At 40.9% G+C, this 22,724-nt stretch overlaps 2 protein-coding genes across 3 annotated transcripts in view; one reads left to right on the forward strand and one right to left on the reverse strand.

Annotated features, from left to right (window-relative positions):
- LOC148413597 (uncharacterized) overlaps positions 1-1,782 on the reverse strand; it is a 23,146-nt gene extending 21,364 nt beyond the window's left edge. The window contains exon 1 of the mRNA XM_088430885.1: positions 1,709-1,782. The gene's annotated coding sequence lies outside the window, so the exon portion shown is untranslated. The remainder of the gene's footprint in view (positions 1-1,708) is intronic.
- psd2 (pleckstrin and Sec7 domain containing 2) overlaps positions 1-22,262 on the forward strand; it is a 26,796-nt gene extending 4,534 nt beyond the window's left edge. The window contains exons 1-15 of one of the 2 annotated variants that reach the window (XM_088430881.1): positions 58-74; positions 1,108-1,670; positions 2,646-3,398; positions 12,563-12,760; positions 13,302-13,382; positions 14,287-14,399; positions 14,805-14,865; positions 16,584-16,674; positions 16,778-16,821; positions 16,909-17,099; positions 17,245-17,315; positions 17,961-18,118; positions 18,192-18,336; positions 19,340-19,483; positions 19,904-22,262. In XM_088430881.1, the coding sequence (XP_088287007.1) occupies positions 1,192-1,670; positions 2,646-3,398; positions 12,563-12,760; positions 13,302-13,382; positions 14,287-14,399; positions 14,805-14,865; positions 16,584-16,674; positions 16,778-16,821; positions 16,909-17,099; positions 17,245-17,315; positions 17,961-18,118; positions 18,192-18,336; positions 19,340-19,483; positions 19,904-20,134 (2,760 nt within the window). In that variant the 5' untranslated portion in view covers positions 58-74; positions 1,108-1,191 and the 3' untranslated portion in view covers positions 20,135-22,262. Of the gene's footprint in view, positions 1-57; positions 75-1,107; positions 1,671-2,645; positions 3,399-12,562; positions 12,761-13,301; positions 13,383-14,286; positions 14,400-14,804; positions 14,866-16,583; positions 16,675-16,777; positions 16,822-16,908; positions 17,100-17,244; positions 17,316-17,960; positions 18,119-18,191; positions 18,337-19,339; positions 19,484-19,903 lie in introns of those variants that run through there. The other variant, XM_088430882.1, reaches the window with a different exon arrangement.
- The last annotated feature ends 462 nt before the right edge of the window (positions 22,263-22,724 follow it).

The following is a 22,724-nucleotide window of genomic DNA, read 5'->3' on the forward strand; positions in this document are numbered from 1 at the left end:
TCGGGGTAACAAGGTAGCAGAGGAGGGTTTTGATCCATCGACTTCTGGGCCCAGCACGCTTCCGCTGCACCACAGTAGGTTACATACATAAAAAGTCAAATATCCCGTAACGGAAACAAAGCAACAGAAGTTGGTTTCAATCTATCAACCTCTGGCTTATGTTGCCAGCACACTTCAGCTATGATTTTTTTTTTTTACAATGATTTTCCTTTTAGTGAAGCTAACTTAGGATAGAGTTTCATTTAAATCACTTCCAGTCATGAATTGGAGGACCTCAACATCATTTGTTTGTTTCGACTCCTCCAAGGAGGATATCTTTATATCACCATGGCGATAAAAACTTTTTTATAGAAGCGGAAATGTCCAGTCCATTAGCTCATTAAAAACCTGTTCTGGCGTGAACAAATAATACATCCATTGAATCATAGAAGATTTGAGCAAAATATATGTATTCCATACTACCAGAAGCTGTGATCTCCAGCCAACTTCCATCTGGATTTTATTTAGCATTTCACAACAAATTTTAACATCTGAATTCAATAGAACAATTGTTCAATTGCTAACTGATATTCATATTATTTTGCTGTTAACCAAATATAACTGAGAATGAATATGTGTGCCATATCAATCAGAACATCTGTCGTAATTGGTCTCTGCTCAAAAATAAAGTAATTACAATTCACACGAATGATGAGGGATGAGCCCCAGAGGTCTTGGCTGCCAGCTGAGCGCAACACTGCACCAATACCAAAGAAACCATGTTCATCTCACATTATGCAATTTTCACACAACACAGTGCAAGCTTGGAAGGGAACAGTGAGTTGTTATTCAGCCGTATAATATCTGCAAAGGCAGAGAGTACGGAAGCTCACTGGATCATTTTGACAGGATTCGGCCGGGCTGTATTAAACAGAGCTACCATGTGAAATATGGCAAAGCGATTCAGGAGTGCAACTCCAATTGCAACACATCTAATTAAAGGCAGTAAGACCCTGTGTGGCCTTTGACTGACTGAAAACAACTCAGTGACTGTCTACTACTCCGTATTGACAATCTCTCAGGTGCCCTTTCTGCCTTTATAATTGACTTCTCTCATTATGCTTGCAGCGCATCCTACCCAGCTGCCAATCTGAAGCTCTGGTCCTCCTCCCTGACCGGAGTGGACAACTGCACCCTGACGCGAAGAGCAACATGACCCAGGAGGGGCAGGCTTTGCCGTCGCCCACCCCATCAGAAAACCCAGCCGAGCCCTTCCCAAGTACCGACGATCTACCTACTGAGGCTCTCGACCAGACGGCGCAAGACGAGCCTGGTGCAGACGCGAAGGGAGACACAGAGCAGAGAAAAGAAGAAGAGAACAGTAAAGGAGAGGGGGGTGCACAAAGGGAGGCATGCTGTAATGAAGGGAGGGCAGAAATAAAGACAGAGGGAGGAGATGATGATGATTGGGAAGAGAGCGCTGTGGTCCACGATCAACCGACAGACGGAGGGGAGGAGGAAGAGGGAGATGCGGCAAACGGGGACGGATGCAGAACTGATGAGGTGAGCTCAACAAGGGGGGAGGAAACACATGCCGCAGATGAGATGAAAGAAGACAAGGAGGGGGGAAAGGATGAAGACGTGCAACCGCACACAGAGGACGAAGCAACTCAGCCGCAGCAAAGTGGACGGTCAGTTTCACAGCTCATCACTTTGTCCCGATAATTACCCTGTTTCAATGTGAAGAGGTTAATGCAAGATGGATGGCATACATGGCTCGCAGTTCCTTCAACTTCCTCTGCTTGGGTCATCTGAGGCTTAGTGCACTGAAATCACCACAACCGAATCTGTTTTTGGCAGAGCATCCACTTGCACAGAACATCGCATAAGCAGTTTAGCAACCCTTTTATCAGCTCTAATAACATTAAACAGGACAACAAGCACATACGCTGTATACAGTCGTATTGTTTTGTGAAAAACATTGGTTAGGTTTATGAAATGCTTTAACTAGCGCTGTCAAGAGATTGTAACAAATTGAGAGGTTAATTACAAATTGTGGTTCATTTCTTTGAAAAAAATGTCATTTTAATCTCAGTTAATGTTTCAAAAACTTTATTTTTCAATAGTGTGTGTTACTTTAGCTGATCACAAGATTGGCATATAATGAGAAAAAAGGCTTCAGTTATTTATTTTATTTAACAGACTTAAAAAAGATGCAATGACAACTGTTTCACTTCACAATGCAGAAAGCATAAAGTTAATAGATAAGACATTAGATTAAAAAACAACAACGAACTAACGACAACTGTTATCAATTGATTGCAATTAATCTGTTGTGTTGACAATCTTACTTATAAACTTGCCTACCATGACTCTAAGGGCAAACATTTTTATTTCTTTTATCCTTTTAATTCCATTTAATAAAGAAAACAACAAAAAGCCCCAAGACCAAACAATGCTAACAGAAAATAAACATGTGCTTTTTTTTACATGGTTTACATGGTTTCCTCATTTTTCAGTGTAGCCATCCAAGCTGAAACATTTGTCTCGCATGTGTATGTGTCCTCACTACAAAAAGATTCCAGCCCTGAAAAGGAATGATCTAGTCTGCTTTATGATGAAATCAAATGCACAAGATGATTTTTTTTCTCTTCTTTTTGATGCAGATTAACAAACGGCATAAACGGGACTCAAGACGATGATGAAGGTGCCGAAGGGGACTGCCAAGGATACGATGGCGGGCCTCATATACACTTAGACACTTTTAGCTCTGACTTTGAAACCACTGTGGAACAGGCTGACACAGAAGTGGAGGAGGAGGAGGAAGATGTGCCAAAAGAAGGAGGTGCGAGAAGAAACCAGGACAGTTTCAGCTCAGCGTTTGAGCAGATTGTTGAGCAGGTGCAGGAAGAAGAAGAGGACGAACAGGAGACGGGCTTGGAAGAAGACAGACAGAAAGGTCAGGTGGACAACAAAGATGGCTTCAGCTCCACGTTTGAGCGCATCGTGGAGTCGGCCTTGCTGAGAGGCGGGACCTGTTACAGCAGTTTGGACTCTCTGGACGTGCTGTCGCTCACCGACGAGACTGACAGCTGCGTCAGCTTTGAAGCGCCATTGACACCGCTCATCCAACAGAGGGCTCTCTTGCAGGGCCCTGAGCCTCTTGAGCTGGAGCTGGCAACCGTTCAAGAGCAGGAAGGGGCTGAGGCTGGACCTGATGCCCCGAGAGATGAACCCAGGGATGGGGATGGAGCTGGGGCTGTGGCAGGAGTAGGAGGAAGCCCACTGAGGACCACTATACCAGGAAGCAGGTCAGAGTTTGTTCTGAGTCAGCCTGGACGCTGGGCCATCCCGAATGGATACCATACGGAATCCCAGGAAGCCGTGGAAACATGTGGAGCCATGCGCAACTCTGTCAGGTAAGGAAAAGCTCTGCTTCATAGTATCACGAGTACTTAAACAACCTACAGAGATATATGATGAATGCGCAGGCAATCCAATTATAATCGCCAGATTGAAAAAAACAAGCATGCTTTTTTTCCCTAAAATCTTTCTGATGGATGTAACAATGTGGTGAACTTTGTGCGCTTTGAAGGGTACTCGCCACAACAACAACTTTCATTGCTTTGGCCTTGCTGAGCCAGCAGGGGGCGCGAGGCAGCATGGGAGGCAAGGTGATGGGTGATTGGGCGCTAGGAACGGGCAACCATTATTTGATGTTACTAATAAAACATAAAACTTCTGATATATGAACTAAACCGGTGGTTGGAATGGTTGGAAAATAGACAGCATTTTCTTGTGTATTACTTTATAGATTACTTTTGGAGCGCCTGGTGTCATTGAGTTGTTACTATGTTTTTTTTAAAGGACACTTACCAATATAATGGCGTCACATGTTAGATAAAAGATACAAAATGAGGTGCCTCCTTCAAATATACATGGTCTGACCATATTTTTATGCTGCGTAATGCTTTTGTTTTGACTGGAAGAAAACACATTGACCAACTAAACCAAATTTAAGTTGTGCACTCTCTTCATGAACTCTTAAAGAGCAAATTGCCTAATTACACGTTCTGAATTTTTAACTCTCACGATTTATTAACCCATTCCTCTTACAAAGTAAAAAAATATGCGTAACCATGCACTTTATAGCCTGGAAAATGTGTCTTTTAAATTTGACCCCAGGCGAGTAAAAATGAATATATTTTTTTTAATTAATTAACAGTGTTTATAATACACTATTTTTGTACCCAGGTGAATAATTATGGTTAGATAAGGGCAAGATTTTGGCTCTGTATTTCCATAGTTTTCTGTTTAACCAGTCCAAATAAATTTGTGCGACCAGTGCCCAGAAAGGATTGAGAACTCCTTGATCATGCAGTTCCACTGTACATTTTTCCCAGAATTCAATCAGATATCCAGATATCTGTTGGTATAGATAGGCAAGTTTTATTCTAAGTTTGGCGGGTTTTAAATTCTCCTGTCTCCATTCAACTGGTAAATATCTACTGTATGGTAATGATGGTAATCAATTCACATCTTCTGAGTTGTCATGTTGCTCTAACACTGTCAATGACTTACTGTATGTGATTCAATGGATGTATCAGATCTCATGCAAAAGCCCCAAGGACCAGTGAGGACCACTTATTTAATTTTAATTACCGTAACAGTATCAACCATGGCCGAAGAACACAGATGAGTGCTACTGAAGGGAGCGGTGGTAATAGGAACCATATGAGAAGAGCCATGTAACCTGAACTGTGGTAGCACGTCTGTTTGATTTGCCTGCACATTTTAGTTCCCCACACTGCCCCCACTAGCGTCTCTCCAGTTACAAATGGACCGGAATGCCAAATAGATGCACAGACCTTTGACATGATCTCCTCTGCTAACTGCTGGGATTTGTTCTTCAGGCTCTGCTGGTGTTTCCACAGCTCACTAAGCTTTGATAAGATGATGTGGGTCCAATCCGCTCCATCTACAAATGTTGTGCTTTAGGCACAGGCTTGCTTCCTGGCCACCAGTGCCAAACTGAAAGCGCTATTGTTTATGCAATGACATCATCGTCTTCAGCTTTCCTCTGCCCAGCGGGCTCTTAGTGAGTGTGTATGAGAGATTATTGCCCCTACGTACAAGCTGCCTTGCCACACATTTGACCAATTACATCTAGAGTGGTTACATCTGGTGGGGCAGTTTTCTTTCACTCACTGATAGAAGGTTCAACAAAGGGTTTGGGATATCAAAGAGGGATGTAAACGTGGCCAACTAATATAGTGCAAGTCAGTAAAATCTTTTTCTCTTATAATGGTGGAAAACTGGAATCTTTTTGACATATTTTATGAAGCCAGTCCTTTTTTGGGAGGGAATTTAAGACGCTAATGAAAATGTTGGCATTGTTCTTTTTTGTGACTCACAACATCTGTAAAGCAGATGTTGAGTACAAGCAAATATGTCCCCTGCAATGTAACTGCTTGTTCTCCTCCTCTGTTCTGACCACAGTCATCCCATTGGATAGTCTGGCTCCCATCCGGGGTCATTAAGATAAGTGGTCTTTACTGAGGTGAAGTCCATCTATAGAACAGTTCAGTAGAACTGTTGTAATTAATCGTCTCCCGAGTCCCAAATTCTTTGTTCTAACTTTTTCACTGCCAAACAACATTTCCTAGCTTAATGAACAGACCAGAGCTGCTCAAACATTTTTTTTCTCATTCAAACCCCCCCCAAAAAATAATTGACATCTATTGAGGTCGACGGTGCCCCTCCATATAGTTCCTGTAGTTGTTCTTTAACAATGGCGCTCAAAATGTGAAAGACATGCAATAAATATTTTTTAACATCATGCAAGTGGTTTACTTGCTTGCTAATATTTCAAATTTATGTATCATGTGGCTCAGCGATAATATCGACTGGATTAAAACTATGCAATTTTAATGCAGCTACATAACATGCATTTCAAGCAGCGGTGGGCAATTTTGATTTGGTTTTGATGAACAAGCACCATAGATCCTCCTCTATTAATTGTTCTTACCAGGCTCATGTAGTCATGTGGACTGAAAGCTCCCTGGGCACATATAAAACACTGGCAATCTTTGCAGATGTTTTGTAGCGAGCTTTCCAACACAGAGTGAAGGTTACATTTTACGTTTGAGCCAGTAAACTACAGACAATGCTGATACAGTTAAAACAATGCTGACACAGCATGCTACTACGAAATACTACACTTCGAAATTCGTCACGCGTGAAGCTACTATTAACCTGTGCATTTGCGCCTTGAAATGCGGTTTATCCGCATGTGTATTATGTGTACAGCATCTGTGGCTGCATATTTGGATGCAAGGACGCTTTCTACAGTAATTTTGTGCCGGAGACACACTGCGAGTGTGTTTCTTCCTTTTGTGTTCAGACCCACCAGATCTAAGCCCCATGCACAGGAGATAAAAGCTGGGCCCATTTGATTCCATATCAGAGCAGCCCCGCCTCAGAACTAATCTCTTATACTATCTATGCCGCCATGTGAAAGCACATATGCTCGAATCATGCAGTGTGTGTGTGTGCAAACAAAACTGAATAGTGACAGAAATGTGGTTTCTCATATCTCTTGATGTGCTGAGTTTTTGTTTTTCACCCTGCATATTTCCATATGACACTACTGGAATAAAACCTTTAATGCGATTCTATAGCATGGCAAAACCATCCTGCAGATTATCCCCTCCTGGTTCTCACTAAGGTAGTGATATAGAAACACACACACACACAAGCACACGCACACTGACAGGAATAGCTAGGCACTCATACACAAGTAGTAATACATTCAGATTCTGCTGCATCCTCCCCACAGGCTCTCTTTCTCTCTCTCACACACACGCGCGCACACACAGTCGCTGAATCATTTTAGCACTGACAGATTTATTCTTGTCTATTTATAGCTGCAGTCTGTGTATTCCACACACATCGTGAAGTCTCACTGTAACAACAACAGGTTTAGCTGAGTTTGGCACTTCAACACAAGCTTCTCTCTCTCTGTCTCGCATCTGATGAGTCAAAATTTTGCAAGAGATTTGTGTCCTCTTTTTAGAAATCTGAGTTTTCTTTGCATTAAATTCACACAAGAATTATTGCCTCCAAGAATTTAGCTGTAATTCATTTATCTGTGTGTGGGATGGATTTGTGTTGGATTTGTCATTATATTGATTCATTATAGTTATTTATTTACTTTAGACTGTTGTTAATTTGTGTTCATTTTGAAAATTTGTCATTTTAGTTCATTTTTAAAATTTATTTGAGCATTGCAATTAGTATTACCGGTAGTTTTTTTTAATACATGATATGTTTTGTCAAGTGCAAGATGAAAAAAATAATTAATAAGTAAAATAGTAAACTACAACTTCTGTCTTTTGTTCGCAATCGTAAAATAAATACAATTATATTAACCCTGAAACAAAAATGCAATTCATTACAACTGCAGACGACCAGGCCTTTAGGACTTCCTGACACTGCGCTCGCTGGCAGTCATGGGAAATGTAGTCTTCCTTCAGCAAAACAAGTGCTGTGAAAATAATCATTAGATTATATTATCTATGAATATCAGTTGTATTTTTCAGCACTGCCTTTATGTGGCCTTCTTAAGAACGTTTAAATATAACCTTTTTTAGAATGATTTTCTTATGTTTCACATTACATAATCTATAAATACACTGGATTCCAGTGGTCCCGATCAAAATACGGTTGAGGTTTTTGATTTTTGTTTTTTCAATGCTCAGATCCCTTTTCCCTGTTTAAAGCTGTTTCTAATAAAGTCGCTGGATAGAGTGAAAGCTTTGACTAATGGAGCCTTTCCTGTGGGCCCATACATTAGCGAGCTGCTAATTCCTCCTCTGTTTTAGCTGCCACGAGACGATCACAGCTGTGTAGCGCTCAGTGTTTGTGAAAAACTTGAACAAATGACAAAGGTTATCCTTGAGCCACGGAACTTTGTTTACAAACTGATCAAAGGCCATGCTTAAAAAAAACATTCCGGTGTTGGTGTGTGCACTTACAATATTTATCGGCAAAACACAGCAAGTCATGAAACAGGTTGCTACTCTGTACAAATGTCCTTTATCATTGGTCCATCTCTGTTCCTATCTACTGCTACAGTACACTTCTTCCAGTTGCTTTTCTGTCATCTGCTTCTTTTTTCTATTCAATCAGAAAAAGGAAGAGGGGCATGCGATGGTGTGTCAGAATGTTTTCCTGTGGATGCATTAGTTTGAATATTACATTTGGCCATATATATACTTATACTATATGAGCATTTACTACATTTGCATTAATCACTACAGAAACATGACTAATGCTTTAGTATTGTCGCAATGTTGAGGCAACATACTTCCCAGCACCCCTTGTAATAGATGTTTGTTACGAGCGTGCCTTTGATGATACCAGACAAGGGGACAAAACAAGAAAGGATAGTCTATACAAAAAAGCTTGGTCGACTGGCTTAAGCGATGAGTGAATATGCAGAGTAACTGGGCATAAGGTGTGGCCAACAGCAGCTCTCCAGTAACTCAGGTGTGGAAATGAAGCGCCTCAATCGCCTCCACTGTCCTAAAGCCAGAAGATGTCAAAGCAATAGCGTACATCTATATTAGGACTTAAATCTGGGCCCAAAAACAGCAAACAGGCGAGTTTTCAGTTCAATGAATTTGTGGAGACCAAATTGAAAGAGGAGCAACACTGGGCTCACATTGTAACATTTCCCCCCCACTTTGCAAATACAGTAAAACAAAACCAAATTAAAACCAGAACGACAAGGAGCGACATACTCCAGGACGTGCAGGACTCCTGCACTGATGTGCAGCCCCAGAGGAAGTTGAAGCAGCAGCCATTGTACATAGACCCACCAAGGATCGGACTTCGCACAAGGAAAACTCTCCGCAGCTGCTCTGCTCCGCCCCTACATCCTCTCTGCTGCAGAGTTTTCAGACAGGCAAGAAACTTCTAGGAAAAAGTCCAGATTTATTCCCCGCCCGTCAAGAGTATGGCGGAATAACACAGCGACGTATCACTCGTAGGCTGTACTTATACGAGAGCGGACTTCCGCTTCACTACACTAACATTCGGACTTGGCTCTGCGTGAACTAACCAAGCGGACCCATGCAGATTTGACTGAGAGCCGGATGATGTGTCGGTCGGACATCGCGCCTATAACCAGTCATTTTCCAGCTCTGAAACGATGTGGAAAGAGGAATATGATGCTCACTTCGATTTTTTGCTACAACTGCTGTAAGTTGATTCTCTTTCATTTCGAGAGCAATGGAGGCGTTTACTGTCGAATAAGTGATTTTGTTGCGTGGCTAAGTGGAAAGAGTGAGCCGTTATGAGGAATATCACAACTACTCGAAATATTGACTGAACATAATTTTCCTGCATATCTTTTCATGACATTTTGGACATTTCTGTCAGCGTCTTTTGCCCATCGCGTGCAGCCCAGCAACATAGAATTGTAAATAAATATATTAAAGTGAGCTCAAAATTCAACTTTAAACATGCTCTCTTTTTCTTTATGCTCAAGAATGACCCATGGGGGGCACGAGTTTGATAATATGAGCTAACCTTAAACAAAAAGTACCCTTAGTTGATGAAACAGCAGCCAAATTAGACAGTACACATTATTTTTTGTGCAGATATCATATCTGCAACCCTCATCAGATAAAACATTCTGAGGGACACAATAGCACATACACAAAAGCTTTTCTCTGCGTACCTAGACAAACACGAAATCAACAAGAAATGCCGGAATTTCCTAATTTTTGATTAACCCTCTATGTCACTGGATTAGTTACTGTCCCACTCACCCGCACACGCGTAAACATACCTTGGAGGCAGACAAGGTGTTCGTGCACCGCCAGAGATTAGGTGAGTCACTGGCAAGCACCATCATGTTCATTGTGTCTATCACTGGCGCAAACATTTCAAGACAGACTGGTATCTTCAGTTAGCAGGCGTACAGCAACTAAATGGCAAAATATTGTATTGTTCTAATCTAACATCTCTTCCATGCTGTTTGCATATAAGTGGTCGAACTCATGCGAAAGGTTACCAGTTGGATACACACCTTTGGATTGATTGGAAATTTGCAGGAATGCAGTTTAACTGTGTTCTTAACTAATTCACTGCCACTGCCGTCTATGGATGTCAGAGATTATTTTTTACTTTATAAATTAACTCATTTACTGCCTTGGGTAACTACTCAAGTCAAAAATCAATTTTAACTTGACTGGCAGTGAATTAAAAAAATGTATATAAATAAAGCTGTGTTGTATTTTTTGTGATGATGAGCGCATTGGGAAAAATCGAGCAGCAAGTTGGCCGTTGGAAACAAATACTGACTCAGAATGTTCCTATTCGACTCATCGCATGTTGTCATCAGGGAGGAAGTGTTTTTGCACATTTTAGCCAACTAATGAACATTACATTAAACTGTTAAGTTAGTCAAGGTCATCTAGGCAGTGTATCAGTGTCATTCCTTCGCTATTTGTCTCATATCCTACATGAAGGGTGTTTGCAAAGCTGGAAACTGGACCGTAGAATTCCGCTTTTGTTGGTACTACTCATTTGGTCCACGGGGGCTACCATATTGCTTAACACCTGGCCAAGCACAATTCTTTGCACCAGAAATGTAATCATCTGAATGATTTATGAGAGTTTGATGATTTATGTATTTTAGGTTCTCTTTTTTTTGTACATGAAAGCTCTGCCCAAGTTTTTTTTTTTTTTTTTTTTTATTTCTGCAAATGCATTCATCCTCCTTGCTCCACAGGAAGCACCTTAATCGTATTCCCCCCCCCCCCCCCCCCCCAACCAACTCCATTGGCTGCCCTTCAACACATAACTGTGCTAATGGTTTCACACTTCCGGATATAACAGCTGCCCACCCTGTCCCTAAGGATGAGCCTTGAACTCTCTACATGAAAGGAATTTTGGCAGATAACAATCTGCGTTTTAATTCGGGGTAGTGAGCGTCCCTGTCTTACATACTTGATGGATTAGGTGACAATCTCTGAGTTGTGTTGGTGAGGGGAGTATCTCCTAGCATTGTAGCCAAGCGATATTTGGTTCAAGGTCATATGTAGTACGGAAAATAATTAAGGTCTTACTGAATCAGCCAAGAAAGGAGAATACACCCTCGGATGTAGCAAGATTGTCAAGAGCCTCGCATGAGGTCACAGCAAAGGCTTAGTCAGCTTCTATAGCCTGCAGCATGTAAAAAGGAGGCATAGGAAATATTTGTATGCGTATTTGTCGCTAGGTTTTTCATTGTCAGTCTCTATTCACATAGCAGTTTTTGACGAGCTGCACAATTGAGCCTGGCAGCAATTGCGACTTCATGTAGGACCCGGCGCTTGTCTTCCGCTGTATCCACGGTAACTGGCAAATCCCAAATGATAATGGCTGGTAATAAGTAAGGGTAATGCAATTGGATTGATCTGATTATACAAAAGCGTACCTTCTGAATCATCTGGATGGAATGCTGACATTACACTGATGCTCACGCTGAGGAAATGAACAAATGCCATTTTAATTGATGGATGGAAATAGGAATAAGATATGCTGTGAACCATATGCAGTTTAATGTTTCATTTACTCATCCCAAAGTGGCAATTTAGGCATATAATATTGTGCATAGTAGCAAAATTTGCATCGATACAAGGTGGTACAGGATAGGTTGATGACCAAGAGTCACTTAAAATGTTCTTTAACTCCGTAACCACATGTACCGCCGTAACTGTTTAACAAATATACAAACAGCACAATTGTAGGGTTTTGCCAGCATAAGAAGAATGCTATTTGTCCAACTGACTTTATTGATTTAGTCAACTTGGTCGACTTTTCCCCCTGCCGTAATGTGAATAACAATCAATCAAAGGGTACAATTTTCGTGAATTTGTGAGCGGAAACAAAAGCCTGATTTCATTTCCTTGACAATTTTTAAACTACTTCAAATTGGGCTTTGTTGTTATTATCACTCATACTGTATATGTGCTATGCCAACGGGATGAGATGTTTACAATTTACAGAGACTTTAACTGTTTTTCATCTTGCATAACTGCTCCTAATAGGGGTGACTAAGTTGCGTATATCCAGTCCTAAAAGGGATCAGAGGACTCTGTCTCAGTGTCACACACTTACATCCATTATTTGACGGATCTGCAGCTAGAGAGCATGCGATAGACAATTGGACAATTTAGTGGTTCAGCTGAAGCTCTTTAGCTCAGGGGCAACTTGTAGGACCAGTGAGGACACTTCGTGTTCCTTTTAAAGATCTTGAACACAATAAAGGCTTAGTTTTGTTGGGTCCAAACCACATTTTCCACTGGGTTAGGGTAAGGTGAACCCTGCCTCATTTTGATAATCTGTCAGCACACAGAAAGAGACATTCATTAGATGGAAAATTATGTCAGCATTATTCAGTGTGACTTATTTTTTTTAAATATGTGTATGAGATTAGCTTGTAAATTTCTGTTGCATCCAACTGAGCACCTTACTTGTGTGTTTTTTTTTTTTTTTAAATCAATCAATGTGTTTGCGTTCCTCCCAACAGCGATGCCAACCTCACAGACGTGCTGTCTGACTCGGACGAGTGTGAGTTGGGCAGTCTGGAGCATTTGGATCGCGGTAGCACCGATACTCTGGCCAATGGCTGCCGAGTCGACAATGAAGCTGCCAAGAGGCTCGCCAAGCGCCTTTATCACCTCGAGGGCTTCAAGCGCTGCGATGTGGCCAGACACCTGGGCAAGAAGTGAGCACATGCAAACATGAAAACAACTCACTAAAAAAGTTATCTTCTCATAAAGTCAGATTAAGTTCATTCACCTGAAAGCCAAGTTTTGTCAGTAGTGTATTTTACCAGTCCAGCGTTTGGAAACACTTTCTAAATCAGTTTTTTTTCCTTCTTTATTTTAAAAATACTTAATTTTCGATAAAAACAAATCGTAATTGACATTGTGAAGAAATATTGATGGAATTTTGGAGGTTGGTAAAAATGTTGAATCAGAATCAACACGGAATATGTTTTATAATTTCAATTCAATTCGGCACCATTTTCCGAGATAACAGTTTTGCACATCATGGTATTTTGTCGGTCATTTTATATAAATGGATGATGCTTAATGACCTGTCATGAGTTTCTGTACGCAACTGGGCATTATCAAGAGTTAATACCACGAAAGGTCGTAATGTGACTGAGACTATGTGCATTTGAAAGTGTTTCCAAAATTTTGACTGATGCGCTATGTGCTGTATTTGTCATTGGTTCACTGTTGCCTTCTTCATTCCTGCAGTAATGACTTTAGCCAATTGGTGGCGTCGGAGTACCTGAGTTTCTTTGACTTCTCTGGCTTGTCACTGGATCGGGCCTTAAGGTAATGTACACAGCAGCTTTACACGGTATATCTGCTGGTAAGGCTTTTGGATGTCACATTCGCCCTTCACAAGGTCTTAGCTTTGTGCTAATCAGGCTGTCGTCTTCACTGCCATTAGCCAGTAGAGATGACAGCTGGCAAGCGCATCACTTTCCTATAGCTGACCCGTTGGTGTTCCAACACGTCAGCCCAGGAACAAGAAGCTCAGGGTGCTTCAGAATGTATCACTGCTGTGTCTAACAGCAAACATTTTCTTGTTTATGTCAAATGCCTCTAAAATAACATTTTTTTTGTGGGGTTTTACCAAAAGTGGTTGTATTTTTCAAATTAGTAGAGGGGGCAAGAAATGGTTACCTCTGACCCTAATGAGAAATTGATATAGAAAATGGATGAAAGGATTGGATTGGTAGGTGGCATTTATTTTGAGAGAGTGAAATATTCTTCTTAAAATGTGCAGTTTCTGTCTCTATACTGACTATTACTATTAGAATACCAAGTTGGCCGACAGAGGGCAAACACAGCAATTTGCAGAACAGATAAACAAGGCAAACAAACAAATAAAAAAACAATAGCAGAACAAAAATGCCAACAAGACAGGTTGTGCAAATACAATATACTGTATTTCTCTATGGGGATGATAATACAATGCGGAATGAACCTATGTTGTAGTCTTTTGTTTCTTTTTTGGGGCATTACAGCTCAGCAACAGCATCTTTCAGCAGTCACATGCATTCTGTTAAAAAAAAAAAAATGCAATAGCAAATTTTTGATGGCATCATGTGCTTTTGCAAATGCATGCTTGTTCATATCTATGACTTCACATTCTATTTGCTGCCAAGCGTGATAAATGTGCATGTTTTGTTGTGTAACTTCTGAACTCCAGTTGGCCTTTTTTGTGTGACAGGAACTTTTTAAAAGCCTTTCCGTTGATGGGGGAGACGCAGGAAAGAGAGAGGATCCTGGTGCATTTCTCCAAACGCTTCTGCCACTGCAATCGACAAACACTCACCTCCGAAGGTAAGAGCAATGATGTTGCTGGTTTGCTTGGACAAAACAAGCCTTTTCATACCATAGTTGCTTTGAATAACTTGATTATGTAATGCGTTTTCATGCAGGGACATAGTATATGCGAATGCATCTTGATTTGGCACAAAAAGGCATGCTGAGTTTCCAGTTCATGTTCTGATTAATTTGTTAATCAATTAGATGTCTATTAATCGATGAATCCACTGCAAATTATAACTATGGATACCACATACAAATCTGGTGTACCTCATTTTTAGCCAGCGAATGGCAGTGAACTTGCACAGATGTCTGAATGTGTCACTCTTCACTGTAAGGGAATGCGCTGCATTGCGTGCATGTGTGCGTTTGTGCAAGCCATTTTTTTGACCTCCGCTTTGTGTGTCGTCCCTCTTGCAGATGGAGCCCACACATTAACCTGCGCTCTCATGCTGCTTAACACAGACCTACATGGACACGTATGTGTTTTTGTTGTAATGAATTACACATTATCTAATCCCCCCGCATATTTGAAAAATGCCACCAAAACAGGCCTTTTCCATCAATGGCATATCCTACTTTAGATCTACATTCTTCTTTCCTGTCTAAAGTCCCCCCACCACACCTCCCACCCTCCTCACTGACTCTCCTCACACTTGCCTCCCAGTCTAATTTTTTTTGACCCGTTTCTGTCTCCCTTGTCCTTAGATAATCTCAAGTGTTCATTTTTAACTGGAGCATTGTGATGCAAACCACATAGCACAATCAGTAGTCATCAAATGTCCATGTTCCCTTAACTGCACACATCAACCCTGCCCCTGCTAAACACTCGCGTAGTGAATAGCTCTCCTTTAACTAACATCCTTTCTCTCTTTTTGGTTCCTTTTCTTCCCTTTCAAATCCTCCCCCTGCTCACCACATCCGGTTTCCTGGCCTCTCTCTGTCCCTGCAGGTGGTAAGTATTCATCTGGTACCGACATTAGAATTGCTCCTTGTACTGTAATGTACTCCTTTTGGTTTCCCTAATAATGTCTCAAATTTGGTGCTGATGCTATTTTAAGCTCTTAATCCGCAGACAAAGCTGTTATCGAATGACAGCATTTTTCTGAAATAATACTATACTGTACTTCATTAATCGTTACATAATGTATATATATATATATATATATATATATATATATATATATATATATATATATATATATATTATTTTTTTATATTTATATATATTTATATTTATATTTATATGCTTGCATATATAATGATATATTTACTAAACAATAATACTAATAACAATGAAAGAGTGCATAGCACGTCAGTCTCACAGGGCAAAGGTCGTGGGTTCAAAGCTGGCTCCGGCCTTCCTGTGTGGCATTTGCATGTTCTCCCTTTGCGTGCGTGGGTTTGCTCAGGGCTCTCAGGCTTCCTCCCACATTCTCCAAAAAATGCGTGGCCGGTATATTGGGCCCATCAAATTGCCTTTAGTTATGATTGTGAGTGTGAATGGGTGTTTGTCTCTGTGTGCCTTGGAATTGGCTGGCAACCAGCACAGTGTGTACCCCGCCTATTGCCTGAAAACAGCTGGGATATGGCTCACCAGTGAGGAGAAATGGCTAAGAAAATTGATGAATGGATAGATTGAGATATACAATACTGTAATAAACAATAAATCACGAAAGATGAACAAAAAAAATAGAGCTACACAAGTGATAGCAATATTAATCGATCAATTATTTCACCCGCAAGAATATTGATTGTGTAAAATCAATAAGTAATTCATAATATCTTAAAATGACGGAACCAAATGTAGTACTTGAATCTGAGGAATCATTCGAGGTACTGTTGATTAAATCTTTGGTAGTTATTCATTCTAAAGAACAACCATACATAAGTTACGCAGTTCAAAATGTAGTTAAATGTTGTCCATGCACTCCACCTAAGAATTACTAATGCTTTGTGAAGGATCTTGCCCAGATAGGAATGTGCAATATCAAAACCGAATAGTCATTTAGAATCATCATATACTGTACAAGTGTGAGGTATAGGAAGATATGCACTGCCACCTAGTGGACAGATTCACAACTGCAATCAATTTGAGCCTTTTCAAAGCAGTTGTACAAATAGAATATTTGTCAACTTTGACGTATTTACACAAAATTACTTATTAAACTGTTACATTTCAAAATTGTTCTTTCCTCAGAACATTGGAAAGAAGATGTCTTGCCAACAGTTTATCAGTAATCTCGATGGCCTCAACAATGGCAGCGACTTTCCCAAAGACTTATTGAAGGTACGCCACTCTTTACCTGAAAGTATGCAGCTACCTCAAAACAGATCTTGCGTTTGTTTAAAGATTGAGTCACGCCATTGTTCTTCTTTCCTTTCCTGCACAGGTCTTGTATAACTCAATCAAAAACGAGAAGCTCGAGTGGGCTGTGTGAGTATGCTCTTAGTTCTGCTCAAAAAGAAAAGACTTCACTTCGGGATGTGCATCTCCTGCTTATCTTTTTTTCGCTGTGTGCAGTGAAGAAGAAGAACTAAGAAAGAGCTTGTCAGAGCTGGTGGAGGAGCAGTGTGAAGGCGGGAGTAAACGTGTTGCCAGGGTAACGGACAGCAATAACCCTTTCATCGCCATCCCCATCCTCCTCAACGCTGTAACCTACAAACACGGAGTGCTGACTCGCAAAAGCCATGCTGACATGGACGGCAAACGAAGTGAGAACATAAACATCACCTTACTGATCCATTTGGCTCTTCAGTCAGTTTAATTAACATGCATATTTTTGATTTTATTAAACAATATGTCTGGTGAATCATTGAGAATATCGTTTCTGATCTCACTTCCATTTCCACAATCCAGCCCCAAGGGGTCGCCGTGGTTGGAAGAAGTTCTATGCGGTTCTGAAGGGAATGATATTGTATCTTCAAAAGGTACTGCGTCCCACCCATTTTTCTTTGTTGCCGTAGGAACATGCGCGTGCGCGCACACACACACACACACACACACACACACTACTGGATGTCACTGATTTGCTAGATGCTGTACAGTCATTCTACTGCACTGTGTTTTTTTGTGTCTATGAATGAGGCAGAGGTGCAATGACACCTGGAACTGGAGTGTGGGGTTGTCTCACTCTGCTGGTCATATGGCTTTATTGCAATATAATAAGGGAGAAAGGTGTACCACTAATTGTTGAAGTAAAACGCTTTGTACACCTGCCTCACAGTTCTGAAGATCCAAGTTTGGATTTCAGCTGTGGCGTTCCTGTGTGGCGTGCATGTTAGCTTAATTCAAAACCCTAAATTGTCCACAGGTAAAAATTTGAGTGTTGAATGGTTGCTGACTCAAATCTCTACGCAAAGTCCGCCGATGCTCACCCACGAGTAGATTGATGGATATATATATATATATATATTTTTTTTTTATTCCATTAAATTTGGATGGCTTGAGAATCAGCCACACCTCAAATGCTAGACACATTTTTAAATGTTTACGGATTTTCTTTTCTGATATATGAAGCTTAATGTATTCGTTTGACCCTAAAACAAACCATATGGCCCATTTGTCTTATTTAGGATGAATATAAGCCGGATACTGACATTTCAGAGGTGGACCTGAAGAATGCAGTGCGGATCCACCATGCTTTAGCCACTCGCGCTACTGACTACAGCAAGAAAGCTAACGTACTCAAGCTCAAAACGTCCGACTGGAGAGTTTTTCTACTCCAGGCCCCGTAAGTAAACTGAATAGACTTGTTTGCCTCTCCCTAATGTCTCGTCAGCTCATGGCTGCGGTCTGCCTCTTAGGAGTGAGGAGGAGATGTTGTCATGGATCTTCCGAATAAACCTTGTGGCAGCGTTGTTTTCTGCTCCAGCCTTTCCTGCTGCCATTGGCTCCATGAAAAAATTTTGCCGGCCCATTCTTCCATCCTCCTCAACAAGGCTCAGTCAGGTAAAGAGTATATGGTATTGCTACATACTAATTATGTATAGTATATATCACAGATCACCAACTGCTATTGGGCTTATTTTCATGCCAACCCACCTTCTATGCAGCTGCTTCATATGATGAGCAGGAAGCTCTGCAGGAGCCTGATAACGATCCTGATCATTTGAATCAGGTGCAGTGGAGGAGGGTTACACATAGAAATTGCTGAATAGGTGTCCTCAAGGAGTTGGTGACCCCTGGTATATACAATTATGGATATCAGGCATGGGACGAGATCAGGATTCTGAAATTAAAATGCCATAAGCTTTCTCATCTCTTCACGACCTGTTTGTGAGATCTGTTCTCGTTGGTAGTTTTTTTGGCCTGTTGAGCCAGGATTGCAATAGAGAGTAGGAGAAAGCTCTGCTTGTTAATGACAGTAAAACACGCTGAGAACAGACTAACTTCAAAGTAAACCATACCACATACAGCAATGCCATTGCATTCATTTAATTTGAAGTGTATCCCAGCAGTGGGTCGTGATTTAATGAGTGACTTGACTATTCTGTTTCTGTTGGCCCAGGAATAAACAAAACAACAAACGTTGTTCTGGAATCACTTTTAATCACTGTTTAAAACATTAAAAAGTCACTTATTGTAAGTACGCCGATATTATATTATAACATGCCTGTTGCCAACATTTAGACCTTAGGCTTTAGTGTTCTAGAAACACTTACCATAAAGCTGATATGGTCAGTCCCCATTAACCGCGAAAAACGAGGGAATGCTGTACTTAATATTATAAATTTTGTTCCATCTCCAATTCATATGTATGTATACACACTATGTACAAATATGTGTGTAATGTATATAAAGTCACATCTTTATTATATATTAGCAGAATAGTGTAAGGTAATTTTCACCTCAATCCTAATGAAAAAGCCCCATCTTTTATTAAATTCCATACTTATACATATTTTATGTTTTGCGGGTCTTCTGTTGTTTGCGTGGCGTGTGATTGGTGCAGGAGGAGCAGCTGTTGAGTCACGAGAGCAAACTGAAGCAGATGAGCCTGGAGCTGGAAGAGCACCGGAAAAACCCGCCCTCATCTGACCCCAAAAGCCGCGAGTGGGAGGAGTATCGGCTCAAAGAGCACTACCTCACGTATGAGGTACTGTATATTTCACATTGTTATTCATTTTACACAATCTATTGTGTCATTATTGCTGTTGGTTTATCGGTAGACGACTTTTTCAATTGTTTTCGTGGTTGTCAAAAAAAATTGTAATTGCCTATTGGTGCCACAAGAAGGCAGCAAAGCAATTTTATGTTAGACAAGGCTATGGCTAGATTACATGATGCTCATGCCGTCTGTCCTTAGCACCAGTTGACAGCATCAAATAAATATTTTGATAATCGTCATAGCTTTGGCATAAGAACAAAAACAATGGGGGAGGAGAAGTTTATCTATAATCCGTGTATTCATCAATGGCTCCTTGACATTATTTACCACTAGGAGGCATTTCTTTCTTTTGCTTGACTTAATATCTATCCGTATACCCTCTTCCCACTCTCCTTTCACCCTGAGCAGAAGACTCGTTACGAGACTTACATCAGCCTCCTTGGAGCCAAAATCCGCACTGAGACAGATGATCTGGAGAAGATCGAGGCCAGCGTGTTGGCCGGCCTAATGATGGAAGGCGTCGTGGCCGGCCGCGACTACCACCTCCGCAAGACGCAGTCCTCGCCGTCCATCAACCAGGCTCACAGTGGCTTGAACGGAAAGGGCGCTGGGTGCACTGCCGTGGGACACATGAGCTGAGGAGGGAAGTTGACCACGGAGAACATTGGCCTAAACATGACCTCCCTCAAAGCCGAAACCAGCGCCATGTAACGCATTGGGTTCCCAGCTCGTCGTGTTTACCGAAATCGAAATCCTTCCGCGAATTGATCAACCCTGGTGAACGTTTCCTCCAGCAATAGAACACCCTCCTTCGACACAGTGACTGACCCCCCGCCTCAACCTCCGTACACTTGCACATTGAAAATGATCTGAACTGTGATCGCTATTTATTACATCATCCGTATTAGTCTTTAAGTCGAGCGTGACGCGGTGAAGAATGAGCAGAGAGACCGACCGACGCCAGGCGACGGCAAATGATGTTCGAGCATGTGCGGTTCCCTCTCTGTTCGGTGTCTCTGCAGGCAGCGGCCAAGATAAGAAAAAATGGAAACGGTACTAGTGTAGCATGTCTGCTTTTGCGTTTCACACTCACCTGTGGACCTACATTTTGGGTGGAGTGGGATTTGCAAAGGTGACGCCACGAATCTGTTACAGAAATTTCAAACAAGCTCAGAAGGATCCTCCCATGTCGAACATATTTATTTATTTATTTAATTCATAGATGAAGAATCTGTATTGCGGCGAGTGAACTCACCCTTTGTCCTAACCGTCTCCTTGCACACGCGTAGAAATCGACGCCCTGGTGGAACTGTTTGCCGGAGGAGCTTGGAGTTGAGTGCCTTACCCGCGGCACCTTGACACCAGCGAGTGAGCACACGGTCAACAAGAAGAACTTGAATCAAAATAAGACTTGAAAAAGACACTTGCTTGAAATCTTGCTCCGTGCTTTGAAAGCCGCCCTCTCCCCTAAATGATGACATATATTTCAATATTTTTTTTTCTTTGCGGCTTCTCAGAGGAATTCAGCATGGAAATAAATTCAAGCACTATGCCATGTTCTAACCGCCACCTTTCTTTTCTTGAAAGACTGCACTGGTAATACAGTAGTTTGGTGGATTTTTTTTTTTTTAATATACTGCCAAAATTCATTTGAAATGACTGTGATTAAAAGGTAGACTTAGCTTTAATTGAAGTCATTTTAAACATATGTCGTTTACCATGCATAAATTGTGGACATTTTATGTAGAATATGTCCATTTTCAATGGGTTAAAATGATGATTTTTGATTTTCATGAAAAATGGACCTTCAGAGTATTATGTTTTTCCCACTCGCCTCTTAAAACTGCAAATGTACACTTCACTCACATCCTAGCAGTGTATAAAGGTATGAATTCACGGCGTTATTGTTGAAATACTTCTACTGTTAGTTAGGGAGAAAATGATGTAGCAGGGTCTTGCGCTAGATGAAAATGTTGAGCTTTCAGGTGAGGAACAATCACCCAATGAGACATACCACCATCCTAATCAAGCTTTCTCATCTCAGAAAAATCTTCTTGTGAAATGACAGACAATATCAAAATCTTTTAGCGTGATGTTTTTCATAGTGTTTTTTTTTGTGTGCCCTTGGCCCATTTGGGCAAATGTAGCAGCAGGACTGTTCCAATTTGGCACACAAAACACCAATAAAAGTGTCAGAAGGGTGGCTGGAAAACAACTCCACTCGTGGAATATCCATCAAAACAACCTCCACAAGGCTCACTTTGAGCGTTACGAAAGATTTGTTTTCGAAGAAGCGAATGGTTAGGTTTTCTCAGTAAGACCTGGAAGGCTAAGCAGACATCCAGCATAGATTTAACACAATATCGCATTAAGGCTTCTTCTCTTGGAACTTGCATAATATGAGGACATTAGCGTGTTGAGCGAGTGGCGATGGTACCGATGTTTGCGAGCACCTTATTTATTGATCCCACCCTAATGCATGCACACACGCACACAACTTCAAAATAATTTGCTTATGACACAACTGTAGAGCTTAGAACCCTTGACTCAAACTCAGTGAGGCATTTGTTGACTTTTTACCAGAACTTTCCATGTCCTCATCAACTGTCACGTCTTTCTTGTGGGGTCCAGCTTTCCTGTTGCTAAATGGACAGCTTAGAAAGTCATTTGGGGACTGCACTGGAAACTTGGATTTCCAGCTAGACAATGCTAAATGTAGAAGGCTGTATTATATCAGGATCAATAACGTTTTTTTTTTTTTTTTTTTACACAGACTTCCCCTTGTAGTCAGTTTGGCTGTTGTGCTAACCGATGTTCCCAATGTTAGGGTAGGCCTGTGCTGTAAAAACGGACTGTGACAAAAATATTTGTTGATTGGTATGTTAATTAAAAAAAAAAAAAAGACAATTTAGGCACTTTGACGTCAGCATAAGACCTGTCATATTGCTTTGTATGTTTGAACTGTTTTTTTTCTGATGTTCAGACAGTGTAAAAAAAATATTTACTGAATATTTAGACTGTGCTTCATAAAGTAAGGTTTTATAGAGAAGATTGTAGTTGTGATTTATTAATATTGGCACCAGAACAATGTGCCACTGACATCACCGATGTACTGTACATATTTCTTTGTACTCTATAATAAAGGCATTTTAGAAGAAGAAAAACAATTTCAGAAGTTTCTTCATTAAAATCTAAACAAACACAGATTTTTTTGGTAGCAATAAATATG

The sequence above is a fragment of the Hippichthys cyanospilos genome, chromosome 13 (genome assembly GCF_059441005.1).
Source record: "Hippichthys cyanospilos isolate Australia breed blue-spotted pipefish chromosome 13, RoL_Hcya_1.0, whole genome shotgun sequence".
Classification (NCBI taxonomy): Eukaryota; Metazoa; Chordata; class Actinopteri; order Syngnathiformes; family Syngnathidae; genus Hippichthys; species Hippichthys cyanospilos.